The 23,636-nt window shown below is 39.3% G+C and overlaps 1 protein-coding gene across 3 annotated transcripts in view; it reads right to left on the bottom strand.

The window, feature by feature from the left end:
• The window catches only part of MBP (myelin basic protein), a 125,080-nt gene that overhangs the window by 40,962 nt on the left and 60,482 nt on the right, over positions 1-23,636 (bottom strand). For all 3 annotated transcript variants that reach the window (XM_054164001.1, XM_054163999.1, XM_054164000.1), the window contains exon 3: positions 20,948-21,038. In XM_054164001.1, the coding sequence (XP_054019976.1) occupies positions 20,948-21,038 (91 nt within the window). The remainder of the gene's footprint in view (positions 1-20,947; positions 21,039-23,636) is intronic.

The following is a 23,636-nucleotide window of genomic DNA, read 5'->3' as shown; positions in this document are numbered from 1 at the left end:
AAACGAATCCCCTCCTTCCTACCCACCCCTCCTCCTGACAGTTCTTTCTGTGACATTAACTAAGGCGGGTCTATCAAGCAACAGAGAAGCCAGGAGAGTCCTAATATTTGGAACAGAAGAACATCCACCCTGTTTCTGAATTCACAATTTTCTGTTCTGACAAGGACAATATTTTTCATATGCCTGAAAGGAGTAAAATGAAGGCCCATATTTTTGGCAGGTGGCTGACACAATTTGGTTGAAATCAGCAATTGTCAAATTACCTTACACTGCTACGGATGCAGCACATTATGATCCACACAGAAGATGAGAAACAAAAATACTGGACAATTTGATTTGGAGCTGTACCATGCCATTATGTGGGCATTTGTTCCTTCTTGTGCACACCTAATTTATGATTTGCTATGGTGTGACTACATGAGTGGAAGCTGAAGTTGTGCTGATGACATCTTTTTTCATTATCAGGTATAATAAATGGCTTCAACCTTCCTGAATACAGTTAGAAGTGAACTGGAAGAATAGTTCCCATTTAACTAGTGCACACTTCCTATGGTCCCTGGAAACCGTATGGGGCAAGCTAACTACTACCATCATCATCACTAACCAGCAGAAAAACTGCATAATCTTCAGTCTCCTGCTTGCACTGCAGTACAGATCTGCTTATTTTCTTTAAGATTATTTTGACTAGTTTTCAAGTCATTATGAGGCACCTGCACTCATGTGAGTGGCAGGATCTGTGACATCCAGACCCAGTTCACAAGGACTTTATCATAACTGGATAGATGTACAACCTTGTCCATCCAAGATATTCTTGGATAAAACCACTCATCTCAACTCTCTTGAGCTATGCTGTGGAAAAAAAAATACAAGTATTTGAATCTGTACAGATCTAAGTCAGCATAGATCCACAGACAACTGAGCCAATTTCATGTAACAACACTACTAAGTTTCATAAGCAAAAGTCATTTGTTAGCACAGTCCTGCATATTTGCATACACAAATGTGCTGCAATTAGCAAATGCCAGACAACCTGCTGCATGAATAAAGGTAATTGCCTTAATAAACATAAACTCTAAGCACATGGATAAATGTCAGCAAAAGGCAAAGGCGGGATGTGCTCCAATGCAGAGGCAGTGCACCAGGTTATCTTCTGCCAGTGAAGCCTCTCACACTGGGCATACACAGCTTCTCTAGCAGCACTTACACAGACACAAACATTAAGAACTCAGGAGTACTAGCAGCAGGAAGCCTGCAGAAGGGTTAGTTTACTCGTTCAAATATACCTCGAACAGTAGCCAGAAAAGGAATGAAAATGAAACAAAGACACACACAAAAACCCCACCACAGCACACAAACTAAATACAAACAAACCAAAAAGAAACAAACAAAACCCACCACCACCAGAAAACCTCAAAAACCCCACCACAAACAAAATCCAAAACCCCAGGAAAACAAACAAACAAACTAACCACATAGAAAAAAAGTAATAAAAAAAAATCAATCACAACCCACACATTTTAAAAGGTCAGTGATTGGAAGAAGGAAGTTTTATTCAAAGAGACTCTCTTTCCATGCTTTCTAACACCAACTGAAACACAGCAAAAGGCTCTGCTTCTGAAGAACATAACACCCAATGAATGCCAGCACACTTGAATGCTGACTGGAGAGATGCCACTGATGCCAATGATACCAGAGAAACAGCTGCAGCAATGTCTTTTCCTCCTCTACAGAAAGACTGTTTGCCCTACATGATCAGTAAGAAGTCTTTTAAAATGACTGGAAGTTTTTCCCCTCTGACCCAGCACACGTATTGGGGTCTACATGTGTGATCTCTCTTACACAATATCCTGATTCAGAACTAAGGTGACCCACTCTTGGCAAACATCCACGGTACCATCCAAGCATTCCTTACTCCCTCCTGCAGTTATTTTACATAAATTGATAACTGATCAAGGCTAGTAAGTACTGCAGATCTCTAAACTAGAAGGCAGCCTTAGCTATACACCTTGTGACTATAGAAAACAAACCTGTCTTTTTTTGTTCACACTGGATTCAGGTTATATAGCTGTACTCAGGCTACGTGGCAGGAAGTGAGCTTTGATGTCCTGTCACCTGGCTTGCACATCAAAGTTTCTTTGACATGGGAACATGGACACGGAGGTGTGGAAGTAAAGGGCCTGAATGCACATGAATACAGGGAGAAGCCAACCCCAGCCCCAAAAGAAAGATGGAAAATATTCCCAGGGTCCTGCAATGTAGAGGGATCTTTTGTATCTCTTTATTTTTCAGTTTTAAAAGAAAAGAGAAAGGCTTCTTTGTTTTCAGTTGTGCACATATAAAATAAAAGTACAGGAATAAAATTCTCAGGAAAATTGTCTTTTGATTTGAGAATCATTTATGTGCCACTGAGGATGTGAACACTCTGGTACTGTACCTGTCCAAAACAGAGCAACATGCCATATTCTCAAAGCTTTCCACCCATGACCATGGCTATCGTGAGACACATGCCAAGATCCAGTTGCAAAAGGGGGGAACATCCTCTTCCCCTGTCAGCAGAATCATGCTCACCATACCTGTGCAATTACTTTGCTGCCCTTCTCTTTCTGCCCCATGCAGGAGTAACAAATAAAATCAAGTGCTACATCTATTCTTTGAGCAAATCTTTACCCAAATCAATTAAAAAAATGAGAGGTCTCTGAAAATGAAACTGTGTATTTTTATGGTGTGGTTACTGCCTTAAAAGACTTCCTTCTTTGGGGAGGGATTTGTGTGGCTCTTCATCAAATTGCTTTTTAAGGCAAAACACTGATACTTGTTGCCAGGCCAACTTTCAGCCTTGTCACTGGTACAGCCGGGTTGTTTTGGCATTGAAGTCTAATGGAAACTAAAAAGCAAACAAGCCAAATGTGTAACCACTGTACCCTGAGAAGAGGCTTTGTTTGAAATGGGCGGCGGTAATAAAGCAGCACATGTCAAGCTCTGGTTTTGGATTATTATTGGTAACCTTACCAACCATTCCAAACAGATTACAGTGTGCTCAAAAGAAAAAACAAACAACAACAGTAATAAAAAAGACAGTAGTAGCAAAGATCAAATTAGTGCCTAGCCATGTGAAACTGCATGTAACTGACAGCTGCCCTTGAAGAGCATATGTTCATTTAGCCATCTCACTTGGCCACCCCCAGTATCATCCCTTGGGAAACACACAGCTAAGGGCACTACTACCAGCAGAACTGGAATAATTTAGTGGCTTCAGGGTTCACCTGTCAGGTTAGAGCTCATATGCATTCTGGCTTCAGTTCCTTTGACCTTCAACTCTTCCAAAAAATCCCCTGTACAATGTCAACCAGTATTTTATATCCAGAACATGGTATGGATATAACATTCATTACTAATGCTTGCATGGACCAGGTTTTTCTAGCCCTTCCCTTCCATTTACAATTTTCTTTTTCAAAACTGAGCTGTGAATGTGAAAATGCTTCAGATTATTATGCAGAGCTCACCTCTCTGCTTAGTGTTCTTTGTTATTTACAACACATGCAGGTTAGTTTTTCCAGAGGGCTTAAAAATGCCTTTCAGGCACTTCAGGAAACCCACCCCCAGTATGGAAATTGTCGGCTTAACAATTTAGTATCTGCTTTTAATTTTGTACTAGTTTCGTACTCTAAGATTGGGCATCTTGCTGTCAATTTATCATGCATTTTCATCTGTTTGAATAAAAAGCAAGCTACTAACCCACAGGATGCAAAATAATTGAGGAAAAAGTAAAAAAGGTCAGCAGCAGATTCAGATATCAAAACTACTCATCTACATTCTAACAAAAAGTCTCACAGCAGGACACTAAGAAAACTGGCTGCGCTAAATACCGTCTGCGAGATAAAACAAAACCAGAACAACCCTCCCACCTCCTCATTCTTCCCCAGGACCGGAGCTACACAGCATTTTGTTGCTTTTGGACTCATTACTGGATGTGTTCTGCTCCATCAGGAGAAAATAAGATTGAGAAGGGAGAGATGTTTGCAGCTTTTACTCAGCAGGGCCCATAAAGCACAGCTTGTGGTAAGCTCTTCAGCATGCGATTAGTAAATCTGATAACAGTGGTGCAAAACTTACTTTACTGTCTCTAAAATTTCTCCAAATCAAAACCTGAAAATCCAGGGCCTAAGGCACCTACATACAGGCCTATAAGTTGGATAAAGTTAGTTAATGGAAAGAACAATGTATTAATGTTTTCCTGAATGTTAAGATTCCAAGTGAAAACACAGGCTCTGGTTTAATAGATAAAAATTAGTATGTTTGAATACATAAGTATTTATATATCAGTAATCAAAAAGGAAAGATAAACAGAATTGTGATGCACCAGATTATGACTACATAAGGTTAGGGATAGCGATTCATAAAGATACATCACCAATTCCCTAATACTCTACCAACATCTAGATCTGCAGTAGTCACTGGGGAGCCCTGTAGTCGGTTGCAGTGAGGATTTGGAGAACTTTTCCCAGCAACTGGGAAGTCCTACTCAGTGCATCCATGCATAGGTGAGGTCTCCAAAGTCACTGCCAGAGGCTCCAGCTTTTTATAGTGTTGAATAAACAAGTTTAGGTGAATTCAAATGCGGAGACATTTGACTTCACCCTCCTCAGATGCCTCCCACAGCCTGGCCAGGGCTCAGGGAGGAACCAAGGGAGCGTCTTTATCTATTTGACCATATACCTCCCCACAAGGCAGGACTTCTAACTGCATGGCCTTGATGGTCTGCTTCTAAATAAGGAAAGTTGAATACATTCTCATGATGTTTCATCCTCACTAATGATTATACTCCATCTGAGCTACATCTTTCACTAATCATCATACATATTGCACTAATGAACATACCCATTTAGCTAGCAGTTAATCAATTGTAAGTAGTAATCAACTATTTTCATGACAATAAAGCATATTAAATCAAATATCAAATTCATACACCTCAATTTCCATCCTCTGGCAATTCAACAATGTAAAATCTAAGCAAGTGTATGTTTCCTGATTACAAGCAGCTCAAAGCAAACCATCACAGTTTCCTACAGGCATGAGCTGGAAGAAGGGGAATGTTACCAGAGTGTCCTACAGCATCAGTGGTATTACCTCTGTGAATGCATTATCTTTGTTAATGACCTACTATCAAGTACAGCACAGTTTTGCTTCAAAACTTTAATGCTGGGCAGACTAATCCAGTCCAAAGAGAGCACAGTAAAATCTTGACTTCTGCAAGACAGTGCCTCAACTTGAGAATAAAGAGCACACTGGTGAAGATAATTTGCAAGGCAGTGGAAAGGGAAAAATTAAGTGTAAAAATATCTTAAGCTCAAAGCTGATTCTACCTACTATATATCATGTGCTTCTAATACAAAAATAAGTTTAACCTTTATCTTTACCCACACTAAAGTAGTAAACTTTCACTGCAAGATTTTCTGCTTGAGTAAAACCTAGACTTCCAATTTTAATAAGCAAGATAAAACAACATAAGAAATTCACAGCACTTTTCTACAAAGATTTTTAATCTTTATGCAGCTAAATGAAGCTCTCATTAAAACAACTGGATCATTACAGCACAGACTACAAATGTCTTAATCTACACAGAGCTCAATTTCAGACAAATGAAGCTGCAAGCACCTGTCAGCCTGATTAGGCTTGATTTAAAAGCACCAAGGGACTCTAAAGCAAACCAGGACATAACACAGATTTACATGCCGGTAACAGCTGATACTGCATCTTTCTAACCTAGTAAAAGCAAAAGGACTAGTGACAAACAAGATGTTTTAAAATTACTACCAGAGCAAAAAACTCTCTTGAAGTAGCAGCATCAGCAGGAACAGCTAGTGAGGACAGATTCTAGACAACATTAGGTCTTATATGAAACCAAGGGCTAAAACCGAAATTCATTCCCTTTCATACAAGGTATAAACCTGAAGAACAGATAAATGGTATAAATACACAAGCGAAAATACATTTCTTGGTCCAAAGATGGTAATCTGGCAGCATCAATCAAACCAACAAGTAGAAAAGGGGGCATAAGAACAAAAACTAACCAAAAAAGGCCAGTAAAACTCTAACTTGAGGCATAACAATCTTAAGTTGAGGCCCACTTTGGTGGCTGTGTGGGCTAGCAATTTTGCTTAAGATTATACCTTTGCCCTACTAAAATCTCCCCAATTTTGCACCAGCAAAAAGTGTAAACACCTGATCTTATTTTCAAACAAATGCAGTTTAATATCTGCTATTCTTATTAAATGAATAGGTAGTGTAAATATCCAAAAGAACACAGAACACACATATATGTGTATGCTTCTACTGCTAACTTTCTAACACTTTGTATACACACATGTACAATGTAAGAAAAAAAAAAAAATCTTTGCTTTATTAGTTGTTAGAACCAAAGAAAATAATTTGGAAATCTGAACTGAGCCTATTTACTTAACATTTTAAAGTTCCCCAGGTTAGCTAATTCCTCTGCCTTTCAAATACAGACATTCAACTACTGCACACTGGCCAAACGGTCTATTGCATGCTGACGAGACTCATGGCAAGCCAGTACTGCTCTCGTAAGCTTCAGCTTTTCAGGGACACCAGTATTTGCTAAAACCACTTCATGAAAGTTCTGTTAATAACCAAAACCCCCAAATAATTTAACTTTATTAGTAGTAGCTGCAGTGGCCCAGTAAATTATGATCTGTGCATTGTAATACACATGGGATTTGTGGTTTATGAAATATACTTCAAGATACAAAAGCTTCAGTGGCATTTTTATAGCAGTAGTGTCTTTTCCCCCCAGTAACATAATTTTACTTAAAAATTGCTGCAACTACAAATAAATTTAAGCAACTACAAATAAACCTCCCCTGCCTAGTTAACAGATGAGAACAGTAGGTCAGATTCCAATCTCAACTGAGATTTAGATTTCCATTACTTGTTAAAAAAATGAACCATTCAGGGATGATACTATTTTAAATTCTGGAAAGCACAACCAACTTGGTACAGAATTTACCTAGAATGGTATTTATTTATTTTACTACTTGGAAAGATAGTAAACTTCCACTGATTCTGGCTCTGTGTATGTTAGGCCCAGAATCTGGTTAAGGACTCATCGGCCACAAGGATTTTGAGTGCAGTTTGTTAGAACAAATTTCTTAGAAAAGCCTCCTTTTCCAAGGACATTCTGTTGCAGAAGATTTCTCAAATCTTGAGTAGAATTTGTTATTACAATAAAATGGCCACAAAAGCCTTGAGTGGTGCTATTAACCTCAGATCATCTCACCAGTATTCATTCATCTGTGCAAGTCACTGGCCCGTGGTTTCACAGTGTCTCACGTACAGCATATACTCTGTCAGCTTGTAACAAAAAAAATGAAGGGAAATTGTCTTTTTAAAAGAAAAATCTAAACAACTTTAAAATTGACCCTTAAAATATAGATTTTTTTTATTCATTTATTTTCTGATGTTCAGGAATGTACAAAGAGAGATGGACTGACTAATACGGTACAGTGCAGTTGTAGTAACATCCAGGGAAATAATCAAGCAGCTCACCAGAAGGAGAACTTTGGGTATTTGCAGTAAAAGAGATACTTGAAAGCAGCTGAGGCAGATTTGAGTGATGACAGTAAAGACCGACTACAAAAAGGAGGAGAGCGCAGTGAGGGGGGAAAAAACAAAAGGAAGAAATCAGCCAGACAGAAGGATGCAAATGCAGCTAAAGGTCTGGAAAAAGAAATGGATCCATAGCAAGGAGAAAACATGGGGAGAAAACCACAGAGAGAAGACTGGTTGTAAACAAAAGTGGACAAGAGCAGTAAAATAGCATAGGCACACACTGGGAGTACGACACAGTAAATAGAAGTACACCAGATTGGAGACCCAAAACCTGAGAAAAGCACAGCTGGAAGTACAGCACCTGTTTACACCAGGAGGATTTTTAGATTGATCAATGCAAAGCACACAGGGCAGAAAAGAGATTGAAAAACACCAAGAACCAGGCAGGTGACATCTTGGCAAAAATCTATGGGTTAATATGCAAAAAATGTTGAGCATTTATTTAGGCATCAGACTGTCCCACCAGTGCCAGGGATTTGGCAACATATTAGGTTGCACTCCGAGTGCTTAAGTGGTTTAATTTGAGATAACAACAAGGTAACATACAAAGTCTGACTTTCTTCCTCCAATGGAACTCATGGCAACCAGAGATCCTATTGTGCTTTGTTGTTACATAATTGTTAAAGAAATGCTTTCCGACGCCCTGTGAGAGGGGGTACTATCTCGAAAGCTCAAAGGGATTGTTCATTTGATCACTAAGCACAGTGTTATTCCAACCACTCATACATGCAGAGAATGCCTCTATTCTTATGTTCCCCTGAGAGTTGAGATCATCTGAGATATGTCTACTATCACATACAAAGGTTGAGGTAGAACTGCTGGCAGGACATTTTAAGGGAAGAATTTTCACAGACCTGGATTTTCTTTTCTTGATTTTCAGAGAACAGCTGGATTTGCTGACCACCAGCCTAGTTTAGAAGGTGTATCAGCAAACCCTTACTTGAGGATTTCAAGCTTGAGAGCTTGTGCATTGAATGGTGAAGCAGTTTTCAGAAACAAAATAGATGTAGATGTGTATCTATTCTCAGATCCACCACTCTCTCCCCACCCCAGTCACAGGCAGAAACCTGCAAGAACATTTAATCCAAGGCACTTGGTACAAGCAGATACCAACAACAAACAAAAAAACCCCAACCACCGTTCTAAATGACAAGCAAGGCCCCCCATGCTCTACCCCCAAATACTAGGGTAAAATGCTGCACACAAAGATAATTAGCAAAGAACAAACCCCAGACAAAACCAGCACATTCGTGCTGCTCTATCCTACCACCTCCTAAGATAGTAAGGTTGTTTCTGACCTCTTCACATTTGTTTGACAATATTCCATTCAAGCCACTAAGATAGTCTTGTGATTCACTTTAATGATTCTTGAATTTCTTCGTTTGGAACATTAAGTTGCTTACCAGGAATCTCAAAAACTATATGCCTAGCCACTTACCCACACATACACTGATAAACAAACAAACAGACAAAAAAACTATTAAGAACCAACCAAAAACCACCTCCACCACTTTACCACAAGTAGCTTCATAAGCAAGAACTCAAATTGCTACATATTAAAAGTGCTACGTATCAAAGTGCTACACATTAAAATCTACAGAAGAGTGAGGCACATTCCCAGCTTACACTTCAGAGAAACAAGGAAACCGCCTATCCCTCTGTGCTGTGAGCACATTACTGCTCCTCCAAATTAACAAACCAGCCTACACCCCACTAGGAGTTAAATAGATGCATCCAGAGTGCATGAAAGGACATAAATATGCCTTATTAAATTCCTCACCCTAAACTGAGCTGTACTTCTCCCCCACATCCTTCTGCGGACAAGACAGCTAACTTGCATGATTCCTTATTTTTGTGTAAGTAATATCCTTAAAATACATGCACTATTGCAACCATGACATTTTAAGGAGGTCTGAAGGATTCTAAAAACCTACACTTCATGCAAATAAACTGCAATTTTCAGAAAGATGTGACCTCATTTAAAGTTCAGCCACCAAGAAATGTCAGGCTATTTCACCTAGATGAAAATGTCATTATTTTGCACTGGTATTTTTTCTTTTAACATTATCATTAAGCATCTTTCCAACATTCTGAGAACCTCCATAGCAACCCCCTATTTATTCTATACTTAAAAAAGCAAATAAGACACCTTAATAAAATCATCATAAGGAGCAAATATTTCTGCAGTTCCTCAATTAAGTGTTAGAGAAGTCATACTTTACTGTAAATCAGAATATTCAGCTTATGAAATTGGCCCTTAAAACACAAGGCTTCATGTTGCAGTGCTGCATCCCAACTATGCCAACATAAGCAGACTTAATATAGATGGTGCAGAAAACACTCTACATTTAAATAGCTCCCTATGCCCAACTAGCTTATATTGAGCCTTTTCCCCCCCAAGAACATTATTTTGATGCTCTGGAAAACACAGGGATTTGACTAGAAAGGTCAGATATTTGGACATTTCAGTAATGATTTATTACAGAGAGGTCAGGAGTCATGACAACTAGCCAAAGAAGTGTGCAATATTGAGTACCATGCTGTGTTCTTGAGGGGGCAGCTCCACATGCTTTCTATTTCCTATTTTCTCTTTATTCGAATCTTGAAAGTAACTTGCAAGAACATTCAGACTCAGAAACCCCATAATATATATCTTAACTTTAGGTAGAGCTAGAAAGCATCCTCTTTACCCCAGAACCAAGAAAATAAACTGGGAAAGTTCTCACATTTTCACTGCAGGAGGCATGTATTATGAGCACATATTAAATAAAAAGTGGGTGGGGAAAAGTGTTAACTCAGAATCTAAAAAGACATGTTTTACCCCTTGAAATTACTCAGAATTGAAAGAAAAGCTACAAGTCAATATGAAAAGATTATTAAAAGGGCTGAAAAGAGACGTAATTTAAAAGCTTGCCTTTAATGAGCAATCACTAGCACAGCTGTATCGGTATAGGTATGACATTGCAGCTCTAACTCTGTCTAGAGCAGAAATGCTGATGAAGATGCCATCTAAGTAGATTAAGTCTGCTGTTGTGATTCTGCTACCAAAGCTTTTCCAAGCAGAACAGGATTTATCATGAAACTGCATTTCATCCACAAAAACCAGACGAATTTGAATTCTTGTTCTACAGTTAGAGAGCAACGAAGTGTTTGGTTTTCATTTGAGAGTTTTACTTCAGCATGGATCTTGAAACAAATTTGCTTTCATGTCTTTGTATTGGAATTGTGTCTTTTGAAACAGAGCAGTAAAATTATTTCAACATTTTTTGGCAAAGAAACTGAAATAAATACACTTTCAGAATTTATACTTAATGCTGAGTAGTGGGTTCAGCCTGAAATTAGGCTTCCTGTATAACTGACATCCACTGACATCCTATTTTGTACTAGATTTCCTGTGTTGACAAATGTAGAAGGAACATGATACCACAGCAACATCTGGAAACCAAACCAGAGGGTCTTGTGGTAGTTTTAAGGATGGTCAGTTTATACACAACATTGAACATGACACAAACCAAAGAACAGCCAGAAAGTAAGTAAAAGAGAACAGAATAATGCTACTAATGGGGCACTATTCTGCTCATGTTATAACCTTACCTTGCAAAAACTGAAACACTGCAACATTTTAGATCTGGTGTACAGGTGAAGCAGGAGGCGGCAAAAACATGTCGTGTCTAGAACTAATGCTGCCCCAGAAGGCTTTGCAAAGGATTCAGTCTATGCATAACAACATCAGAAGTGCATTTAAAATCCAGGCTTCGGCAGAGGAATAAAATTCCCCACTTGCTGCATCTGACTTTGGGTTGCAAGACATCTGCAGTCAAGAAAATGGAAATATCTTTCTGCCTGAAGCTGCCTCAGCGGCATGCAGCACGCCTGATGTGAAAGATGACTTCCTCAAGCCTGCTGGCCGAGCTGCGGACTTCAGGTACCATGGATCTAACATCAGCATCTTCCTTGGTAGGAACTTGGGCATGAACACCACATAGCTCTGTTGAAATCAGTAGAGGTACTGTACTGAAAAAGCAGGCGGTCTTGTGTAGGCAAATCGAGTCACCACACCCTGATAAACACTTTGGGAAGCCCACTTCACAGAAGAAATAGTTTGTCAAGTGCTAAGTACCTATGTTAGAAGCACCAGTATTTTTATTTTACCTCCAGTGAGTTCTGTGAAACTAAGTCTATTGATGGTGATACTGCATGGTGTTCAAAAACTAATATTTTTGTTTCCTGAGCATAGCGAATCACTTTTTCACAAGCAAAGGTTAAAATGAAAATCCTATTACAGATCTTTCAGAACAGAAATGAGAACTCTAGTGAATTTCTTTTATCTGCAGCCAGTTTCTAATGAAGTCACTTGAGATAAACACAGCTTTAGAAATACTCTTGTAACAACTCCATACAAGCGTTTGTTTAAATAAATGACTTTAGTCTTTAAAATGCTGATTTCTTCTGTAATCATTGTTGTCAGCACTACCAGGAATAGTTTGTTTTGCATCATTAATGTTACACAGAGCAGGAATTTTAAAATGCTACAGCAAGAACAATTAAAAAAATTTGACTAAAAAAAAAAAAAACACAATGGATGACAGCTACTAGAAACCACTCACACTAATTTAAAGTTCCTGTTCTGATGGAGATACTTTGTACCCAGTAGAAAAATGGTTCCTTCTAATTAAATGGGAATATTAAACGGCCTAGAAAAAGCCAAGCTTTTCACTGGCAACACAGAAGGAAAGCATAGGGAAGGCTCTAGAGTGGGAGCCTGATCTGAACAGCACTGAAAATAAAGAGCAGCATTATCTTGGCTGTTCTCTGCTCTTCGCAAGGCTTTCAAGCAACTGCAGTCTTGTCACCACCAGGATGTTTCTGTCCAAGTACCAGTGTGTGCACACCAGTAAATACTAGTCCTTTTCACTTCTATTTTTGATGAGGAAAATAGATACCTCAGATGTGAATTTCTGCTCTGTGCCTCCTTGTCAGTGCTTAAAGGGACACCGTTACACCCATAAACTGAATTATTGCACAAGTGCTGCCAAGCTATGTATTTGGAGGAGTTAAGCCAAACCAGAGTCAGCCTTCTTGAACAACACTTAACAGAAAACCATAGCTTCAAGTATGGGTTGAACTTGCTGCTTGACATGGTACAGGATTATCTGGAGTGTCACAGAACTTCAGGGCAGAGACAGGAGTGTCAAGGGCGAGCCAGCAGATGCCAGGTCCTGCAAATTTTCATTCATTCCTACAAAAGCTCTACATGCCTTCTGGTTTTCACTCTCCACCAGCATTCGATTAATTTCCAGTCTCACAGACAGGGTTGCAAACATCTTGCATTAGGCTGACAGACAATTTAGATTAACTTAGCATAGAAATACAAGTATTTTGTCAGGGTCAGCACCAAAGCAGCTTTCATGTGTTTTTTGACAATATGCTGTCATCCTCTACTCTCGTAATCCTTTCATGGTGATTTTATTGCTGTTTGGATCCCAAGTCCAGAGCTACACGTATCACACTCCAAGTCTGCTATCTTGGCAGAAGAACTGCTACTGGACAAGAGTATGAAGCTACAATGCCCTTCTTCCCAGCCTGTCACACCCTTCAGGCAACAACTCAAACCTAAGAACATCCACTGCTCTTTTCATCCTCCATCCCACCACTTTGGTACTGGAAGGACAGCTTGATGGATTTTTTTTTATTTTATTAAGTTCAACTCACTATCTTTACAGTTGTATCAAAGTCAATACAGCTAATTACAATATTGCCAATGAGCCAGGCTTAGATAGGGGTGTAAGTGGGAAGTACCAATAAGAAATCCAAGCCAGAATTTCTTATCCATCTGATGCTGACAAGGAATTGAACTTTTGCCTGATTAACAGCACACTGATTGGGAAGCACCAACTTAATACTGACCTACTCTGTTTATGAGGGCAAGACACTTGCCTCTCTATCCCCTTTTTCCCCTGGTTTCTATCTACTGCACTGAGATAAGGAAAAAACTCCTCTTCTTTAGGATCTCTCTCATGAGATGTTCTATAAGGAGCTCAGTCACTCAACTGAAAGTAATTATAGGGGCATATACAGGATAAGTGAAGTGCCCCTTTTTAACCAGGATAACTGACCACTGAGGAGAATCCATGTGATTCTTGCAATAGACATTATTCTGGCTCAAATCAGGTGTTATGGATTTGATCCCAGAATTAGCAATAAAACTCTAACTTATTATGCAGGGAGCCAAAGTAGGTGGTTTTCATTTTTTATATTGTTTTAAGGCTGAAAGAGATTATCAATCTCAAGCGGTGTTTCTGTCTCTCCTAATCGGTTGCAGAAACCTTCACTCTGGTTCTCTTCTAGCCATTGCACTAAAAAGTGAGTCACAAAGTAATTAAACTTTAATGACAGCAGCTGTTTCAACTAACACGACAGAAGAGTGGTTGGCTCACAGAGAACTCTTCTGCTTATTTCACTCAAACCAGAACTGAGCATTTATTCAGCCTCAACAAAACTGGAAATGGGACAACAGCAACATCCCAGCTACTTTCTGCAAAACAAAGACCTTTCACAAGCACTTTTAATTAATTTACAGATAAAATCCTGCCTTAACTAAACTGGATGGTACATAAGGTCAGTGACGAAGAACACTAAGGACTCTGTTTCTTGCGTGCTAACAGAATACTCCCTTGGGCTGCAGTCTGCTAATGGACAGAGACACAGAATGCACTATGAGAGGAGTAACTTGTTTTCATGGCTAACTAATTAGTCAAAGGCTTCATATTACCACCCAACAACATGTGACATTAGACCACCCTTAGCCATCCTCACTTTCACGATCAGCTACCATGTGTGCTCTGGATAACAATAGGATGGTAAATGCCTATTGTGCTTCCCCCCATCTCGCATACAGACTCACTGAATAAACAAGGGGGGCAAAAAAACCTAGCAGATTCCATACACTGTATAGCAAACATGAAAATAATGAATAAGTCATTTATTATACTGTTACTGTGCTCATTAATTACAGCAGGCACAACCCACCAGCCCTGAACTGCTAAAAATGCATCAGGAATCACTGTCTCATGCCTATGTCTATGCTAATAAATCTAGTAACAACTCCAGTACCTGTGAAAGAAAACCCCAAACCTCTGTTATGCATGTAGCTGGCATGTGGTACAGATGAAAAAACAAACAAAAACCCCAAAGCAAAACAGAAAAATCATGCCAGACCAGACTTGTCAAAGAGCTCTTAAGTGCTTCTGCACTGATTTTGTGGCAAACATCAGTACCATGCTAAATGCAATCTTAAAGGTTTAGATGCTAGAGCAGTACATTAATTAAAGGCACATTAACTAGTTAGAAGTCCCAGAGCTACTGTTACTGTTTAAAGCATCAGATGGCTGCCAGAAAAAAAATGCTTGAATGTTACCTCTAAAAAAATAAAACCCATAAAAGTGAGCCATAACCAAACAAACCACAGAATTAACATAAAAAATGCAAATACCCATACTTTAGAAAAAGCTTCAGACTCTAAAATAACAAAAAGTCTCACCAGCTGGCCAACTGCTGCCTCTGAAATCCTGTGGGTTTCATTCCACCACAGCAGGTGTGTAGTCTTCGGCTTCTCTTGTCCATATGTAAACTACACACAGTTGCAAAAAGCATTTGATGATACATAAGCTTGTGCAAGAACAGAGTTTTAGGTGGGCATAAAAGAAAAACAACCACCACACCACAAAGAGAAAGCTGTTAGTTGTACCTCTGAGATCCAACAACTGTGCAAAAATTACCAAGCATTGTTTTTTATTATAATGCCAATCTGTTCTTTCCAGCTCAGAAAGCTGTAATTTTGTAATTGCTGTTGTAATGTTGATAAACCTGTAGTGTCTGGATGGAGGCAGATAGGCCAAGTATTGGAAGAAACTGGGCAAAGGAGAGATATAGTGAAGGAAAGTAGAAATATGTGGAGAGATGGAAAAACAGAATCATTACTTGGCTTATAATGAAAAACTACAGGAGACAAAATTCCCCCATTTACCTCTCATGCAAGAGGAAATAACTGCACCATGGTAATAACATCTATTTTAGGACAATTTGCTGTCTCATCAGATTGATTTTTTTTCTTGCAAGTTTGCCATTACTTTGCATTAAAGTCGTATCTTGTGTCCCACAATTGATTGTGTTTACAAAGAGAAAAGCTTTCCAGTAAGAAGGTCACTGAACTACAGTAACCCTCAGTTTTTATCAAGCTCCTGACAGGACCTCATCACCTCCTTATCTAGGCATTGCACAGCCAAGAGCTTCTAATACCTTTAAGCTCCTCCTTTTGCATTCTGCCCACCTCCCTTTTTAAAAATAGATCACAAACCAAAAATTTACACAAGAAGAGATTGAAATCCATGCAGATACAACACACAATCATATATGTTCCCACCTTGGAAGATATTCTGTACAAGCGCTTGTTCAATTTGTAAGAGATTTACAATGTCCATTATTTCAGGAGAGTGAGCTTTATATACAATCATTAAATCCTCAACTGACCAAAAAATTCCCCAAACTGCATCTGATATACAGCATCCACAAATTCCTAGGGGTGGAAGCAGTTGAACTGCAGCAACTGCGGTCCTACAATGTTAAGCAAGACCAGCAGTAAGGGTGACTACATCAGTGAAACTGTTTGAGACAGAAATGTAGTGGAGACAGAAGATTTTTGACCTGTGTGGGGTTATACAACTACCCACAGGACATTCTGTGTAGGGGATAGTAGCAGGCATCAGCACAAGCAATGAATCAGGATCAGTCAGGGCCATCATGGAATTGTGCTGAATGTACAGTTTCCAGCTATACCTCTGAGCTCTGCATACAAAAAGATACCTCAGGATGTAACCAATACTGCAACTAGAAGTGTCAGAATGACAGATAGTGCTGCAATCAGTGTCACTTTCCCACATTTGGAACAAAGCTTACCTGTTGAATAAGTGAACAGAGAAAAAACACACCTCTACAATTCTTTCATTTCCAAGGAAAAAGAAGGCATTGTTTGATCTTTCTTATAAAAGCAAACCAGACACACAAAGCCAACAAGCACAAACAATAACAACAACAACTCCAACCACACCCCAACCCACAGTACAACTCCAGCCACACACCACAGATCACAAGAAAGCACTAAGCCATGAAGAACTATGGTCACATCTACAGAGAGAATTTTACACTTGATTAACTAGATAGAAGTGAAATTTAATGGCTTGAAAAGATCAAGACTTAATGTACCTTGAAATCCTAGTACACTTTGATTTTTCCTTGCTATGTGAAAGAGGAATATACATGCTACAGTTCCCCCACAGGAAGTTTTTCCTCACTTGTAATCTTATGCTAGTTTAACCCTACAGGGAAAGAAAAGGTATCAATAAAAACCTGCATTTGCCCTTTTCCAAGTTAATACAATAAGGGATTGCACCAAGGGAAGGTCCAACCCTCCCAGCAGTCAGAATGACAGGCAGTTTGCCCCCACTACTTCTGCCTCACAGTTGTACATTGCCAATGGATCTAATAAACTTCTGGAGAGAATCTCTGGAAGTAAGGCCAGCAGACACCTCCTGATTCCTTTCTTTGAACACACAGCACTCTACTCTGCAACTTTCTTCTCTCTTGGCCTGAGATGTTGTTCATGGTCCTTTTCTGATTACATACTGGCTGCAACAGAGACCATGCTGACTACGTGCAAGTTCAACAGAAGTTTGCAGCAAGCAAGTTATTCTAGTTCCACATCACAGATGCATATTCAGTATATGTCAGACAACAGAACTCTGTTGGGTGTCACAAGAAAATCCTTTCAAGGGACAAACAAAACTAACTCTTGTTAATTCAGATTTCATAGTCATACCATTACTATACAGACTAGATTTCTTTTCTCTCCCTTATCCTTACCCTTCTGCTCCATTTCTCCACTCTGTCTTCCTGTACAAAAAGTTCATTGCCTTTGACAATTAGCTCTCTGAAGCACAAGACATATCTGACTTGTTTGTTTCATAAAGCAGCTGGTACAACATGGCTTCCCTGTTGGTAAGGACATTTCAGCTATACTCTAGTGTAAAAATAAAGAGAAATGGAAAAAACCCCAACCCCAAAAAACCCTCCAGAATCTAATTCCCAAATCCAGCTCATATGAAGAAGAAAATTAAGGCATTCACGTTCACTCATATATGGCCCTCCACAGTGGTGGATCATTCCTTGTTTGTATCTACAAATAATGTTATTTGGTCTAGCAGACTTGAAGAGATATCCACACTTGGTTCTTTTGCCCCACAACATCAAGAATCATGTGCTTGCCTCCAAAACTGTACCCAACTGACAAGGACTTCTGTGAAAGCAAGCATTCCCAAGTGAAAATTACAAACAGTACAGCTCCCTCAGACATCTTCTGTTAAACAACATCTAACAATACCATCTATTCCATGCTGTCACCAGGTCAGAAGTTTCCTTTCCATAAAAAATTATGGTTTCACCTGGTCCAAGACAACACTGACCTTGGAGAGTAGGGAGACAAGAGCAAACCAAGAAATCTGGCTCTCATTTGCTAAAGAGCCTTTGACCGGGCAGTCCAGGCACTGTGGTGGCTGCCAGTGACTGGCAGCTGCTGCCACCGAGTGGCTCAGTGAGGGGGCACAGGCAGTGCTCTCCGGAGGACCTGGGTCTTGTGAATGCCTACTGCACACCCACGCACCCAGGCAGAAAAGGCAGGCAGCAGTCAAGGGGTGCTGCCCCTCTTCTGAAAGGCACTTGGTGGCATCAAGCATTGTCTTCACTGCTGTCTTTGCACAATTCAAAGAAAGGTGGGGAAAGCGAGATTTGTGAAAAATAATTAAGGCACAGAAGATGGGGATCTATGTGAAAAGGGATGGCTGTGCTGCACCCATTCAAAGAGACTGGAGACTATTTAAAATTCCTTAGAAGAGGGATTCTAGTCAAGGCTGAAGCTATAAATTAACCAGCTCCTGGTGCATAGTTGATGCTCATTATAATTAGCATCACTGGGCAAAAAAGAAAAAAAGAAATTAGGGATAGCTTGAAATAGAGCCAGAGTGAGAATAACTGAGCAGGGTTTGTAAACTAATCACTGAAGTCACAGGACAACAAATAACTCACCTAGGTAAAATGATTTCCAAGCTCTTACTTTATCCCCTATAAGATGGATTTAAACATCCTGCAGCTCTGGGCAATTTCTTAGGGAAAGGTAGGTATACACAACTGTGTCATTCTGAGACACGTAAAATTTCTATCTGCCAAAACGTTCTGGAGTCTTACACTAAACTGGTTTAATTTTCACCTTCAGCCAACATTCATTTCCTTACTTGACCAGAGTGAAAAAGAATATTACAGATTCTATTTGCAACATAATTCCTCTTTTTTGGAGATATTTTTATGATTGGTTTTAGTGGGGGTTTTAGCTTTATGCTTTTGGAGCTCTTTTTGTTTGTTTGTTTAGGTGGTATTGTTTGTTTAACTTTGTTTGAATGTTAAAAATAAAAACAAACACATCACATTTACTTCACAAGCAAAAAAGGATTGATATAAGACACTATAGTCTGGGTTTGGAATCAGAAAAAAAATTAAGCCTTCCTGCTTGTGGTACTGAGCTAGCAAATGGTGATCTTTGGCTTATCTTAGATAAGCAGTTCAGTTCACAGATTTGGACATGGAAATATTTAGCAATTTGTTAGTAAATCATCAGCTTTAAAGAACACCTAGTACACTGCAGGTTGTCCTTCTTAACTTCAGTAAAAGAATTTGTAGTGAGAGTATGGGCTGCTGGCTGGTGAATTTAAACCTACCAACAGTGAACTTCATGGGTGTTAATTCCCATTGTTAATTTCACGATCCTCATACAGACCACAGGCTTGACTAACTACTGGTTTAGTTCACTGGTACATGGGACTAATGATCAGACTAAAAAGAAGGTTTAGAAGTCAGATTCTGCTGGTAGAGAGAGGCAGATGGAGGTCTCCTTGCTCTGCTGTCTCCATACTTCTGACCGAAAGAAAACCAGACATCTCAACTGAGAAATGACACAGTTTGAGGTGCACATCACACAGTGCTGCAAGGCTCCACAACCAGTAACACTGGATCTGCTGCAAATGAGTGGAACAGATGCAGAGGAAATGAGATAATCAGCCTCACCACTGAATTAATAAAGTTGAAACCTAGTTCTTAAGTCCACTTGTGGAGTCTTCAGGCATTGTCATTACATGATCAGTGTTGGAAACATACCAGGAATTCTGGCTCATGTGCTAGTCATACTACATTATTACATTGAGGAAAACTGATTTTAAACAAGACCAGTCTAAGGAGTCACAAGCATTGTTTCCACATATAGCAAGAACGATTTAATCATGCTGTATTCCTTTTGTACCCTGAAAGAACAAAAAATTCCTTACCGTATTAAAAAAACACTTGACTGATTCAGAAGTTTTCAAGCTAGTCAGCCTTCATAAAATCCATGACTTCTGCAGATCCTAGGTTGCCACTCCAGAACATAACGGGAGATAAACACGACACCAACTGATAAACTCTCAGATTTGCTCTCACCATTCCTGTGCTAATGTTAGGTCACTGCTTTTTACTGGAGCTCTGCTAGTACAGAGTCAACACAAAGTTGGAATAAGAAGGTTTGCCTGGATTTTCTCTTAAGTTTTCATGCAGAAGAAAGAGCCAAATACAGCTTTCAGAACAAAGAAGAAAACTACCATCAAAATCTAAAGGATGAGTGGGGGGTGGAGCTTTCAAGATGAGCTAATTTAAAATCTAAGCCTCCAAGTACTCTCAAAGGTCATCTAGTCAGTCTATCCTTCTGTCACAAGATGAACATTACATCAGTTTAGACAGTTACTTGTCTAACCTGTTAAAGGCCACAAAGATGAATCTTTACGCTTTCCAGATGATGCAATACAATGTTTTAGGATTTGTTTCAGGATTCCCCTTCCCAACATTTAATCAAGACTTTCTGCAGTTTAAAGAATTCAATGCTTGTCCTATCCATCACGCACAGCAAAAAGTTTATTTTCCCTTTTATGTAATAAGTCTTTAACTTTGCTGAAGACCTGGATTCCATCCTTCTTCTCTGTGGTAACCAATTGCTAATATTTCTTCAGAGATTAATTCAGTCCTTTGATCCCCCTATGACGGTCCTGTCCTCCACCTCTCCAGGTCTTTGTGGAACTGCATGGTCAGCACTCAAATGCTATACATCAGCATTAAGTCACAAGGACTGTGGGATTTTTCTTTTCTGAAGTGACAAATCAAACACTTCCTAGCTGTCCAAGTAACTCACCAAATACTTCATTATCCTCTGAAGACTGCTGTGTGAGCCTGGCTGGTTTTGGACTCTCTTTAGCTGCTTCCTCAACTTTGGTCTCAGTGTTCTGTAAAACAAAAATTTGTTCAGATTAGGACTTCATTTATAGTTATCAACCAGAAACATTCTTCAAACATTACATTCTTAATGAATACAGAATCATTAACACAGAGAAGATTGGTATCTTTACCACGTACCTGAGTTTGCAAAATATGAAGGGAAAATACTCTTAGAAAACACAGATTTTTAATTTTTTAGGGTCTGTTTTAATCTGACTAGCAGGCAAAACAGAGAGGGCTAAAGAAGACATCCACATAAGCCATCCATCTTAAAAACTGTGACAAAATTCTAAGTTGCCACCTGTCCTTCTCATACTTAATTCTCATTCTACTGATATCTTCTGTTGTTGATTTAGTGAACAAGAGATCGGGAGATCTGCACAAATATTTCTCCTTACAGAGCAAAGGTAAGTGAGCCAGAGGGTGCTTAGGAGTAGCCATCTTAAAGTCTTTATCCAAGTCATCTTTAACAACCTTATCTATTTCTGAAACACATCTGATAGTTCGCTACCTGGTGTTAGACTGGACCCAGAAATAAGTCAACAGTTCCAGCACTTAAACTGCCAGAAGCCACAGCATTCCAATCCCCAGCTAGAAAAGAATGAAGCAAACACAACCTGTGAAATACTGAGTTTAAAATATTTATATTGCTACTAAAGAAAAAGCAGCTCATATTTTCACAATGTTTTATTTGGGTGCTCAAGAGAACTGTAAATGCAAGCTTGCAGCGATGCAGACAGTAACCTCTATCTGCAGTGAACTGTTTAGTGATGGATATGAAGTGACTGATACAATATTAAGTATTACTGGAAAGAGTTGACTAAGAGTTGAGGAAGAAAAACAAAAATATATAAAGAAAAAGATAAATGTAGTATGCCTGTACTTCCATACTTCTTAAAGGACAAATATGCTCTTTTCAAGTATATGCTCATTCAGAAGATTTGAGTGAGGTTTTGGAGAAATTACCTTTGCACAACTTATAAATTCTGACTTATATTTTGAAAATGCTGCCATACAATCTGCTCATGAAAAGAAACATAGCACACTTGCAGACTGTAAGCTGTCTCTTATTTGCCCTTATTAATAACCACACAGAAGATATAAGATGCCAAGTAGACTCAGTCTGTCAAGCTCCCTAGAGAACAAATACAAATTTAGGGCATGTAAACGCAGAAGACTTTGAAGCAAGACAACAAGGTTTGTCAGGGGAAAACAGAAGACCTAGTTGGAAGGAAGACCTGACAAACAGTAGGAAGACCTACTTTTGTCACACAGCAGCATAAAACATAGACAAATCAGAAAGAGTATAAAGAAGGAAGAAACTGTGCTTCAGAGGAAGAAACACCTGCAGAAGAAAAAGGATTCTGTGCTCCCTTGAGACAGCAATGGGAGCATTCCATACAGAAAACCCATCATTATGCATCTCTCCAAGCCAAGAAGATAAGTCATTTTTAGTAGATACCACAGTTTGGATTAATAATGGTCCCTGGGGAAGACAGAGGGAACCTGTCACAAACCAGCAGTGGCTATACTGGGAGACAGCTGCTTTGAGTAAACAACTTTGTGATCAATACAAATATTTGAGCTTTGATCCCACAGGTGTCATTTTTCTAAGTTGTGGAGCCACCCAGTTTGCAATGCATTTAGTGCATTTCACACAAGCCACACGTGCCAAGACCCACAACATCTGTGCTGGTTTACAGAACCACTTGCACACAGGGGCCACTGATTCAGTAAACTACGTATGGAAGTTTCAGTAAGCTATGTATGGAAGTTAGATTCTTCATTCTACTTTGATTGCTTCTATAATGAGCAGCAACTCAACTATATCTTTGTAGAAAGAAATGGAAAGCAGCCTTGAACTCTGAAAAAAAAACAGGACGCCTGCTACAAGAGAGCGAGCCAATCTCAAAGCAAAAAAAAAAAAAACACTAAAAAATCGTGCCATCATGGATGAGACAAAAATTCATACAATTACATGATCAAACCAAGTTCAGAGTTTTCCCACATGAAGGGGACAGCTAAGCTCCTGATCAGAGCTACTGCTCCAGGTTTTGTAAATATAGCACTTGATAGAGCTTTTTCCAAACTTATTCCATCATATTTTACTGTATGGTAAAGCTGATGGTGCAGGAGGATAGGGATTACTATCCCTCATGCTCTTTCTCCTCTTGGAAAACAGCTAGAGTCTACTGCAAGGCACTGAGAACAGCAAAACATTATCCAAGAGGTGTTCAAAGAGGGATTGGACATGGCACTTGAAGCCATGGTTTAGTTAGTCATGAAGTGTTGGGTGATAGGTTGGACTTGATGATCTCTGAGGTCTTTTCCAACCTTATTGATTCTATGATTCTAAGACATACTCAGTGGTCTCTATGAAATGAGTTGTCACTTCAGGTTTTACTAGGGGATAGAACAGAATAGAGTTGACCAGGTTGGAAGAGACTTTTCAGATCATTGAGTCCAACCTATCATCCAACACTATCTAATCAACTAAACCATGGCACCAAGTGCCCCATCCAGTCTCTTCTTCAACACTTCCAGTGATGGTGACTCCACCACCTCCCTGGGCAGCCTGTTCCAACAGCCAATCACTCTTTCTATGA

The sequence above is a fragment of the Dryobates pubescens genome, chromosome 9, assembly GCF_014839835.1.
Source record: "Dryobates pubescens isolate bDryPub1 chromosome 9, bDryPub1.pri, whole genome shotgun sequence".
Classification (NCBI taxonomy): Eukaryota; Metazoa; Chordata; class Aves; order Piciformes; family Picidae; genus Dryobates; species Dryobates pubescens.
This window is presented reverse-complemented; position numbering and strand designations above follow the sequence as displayed.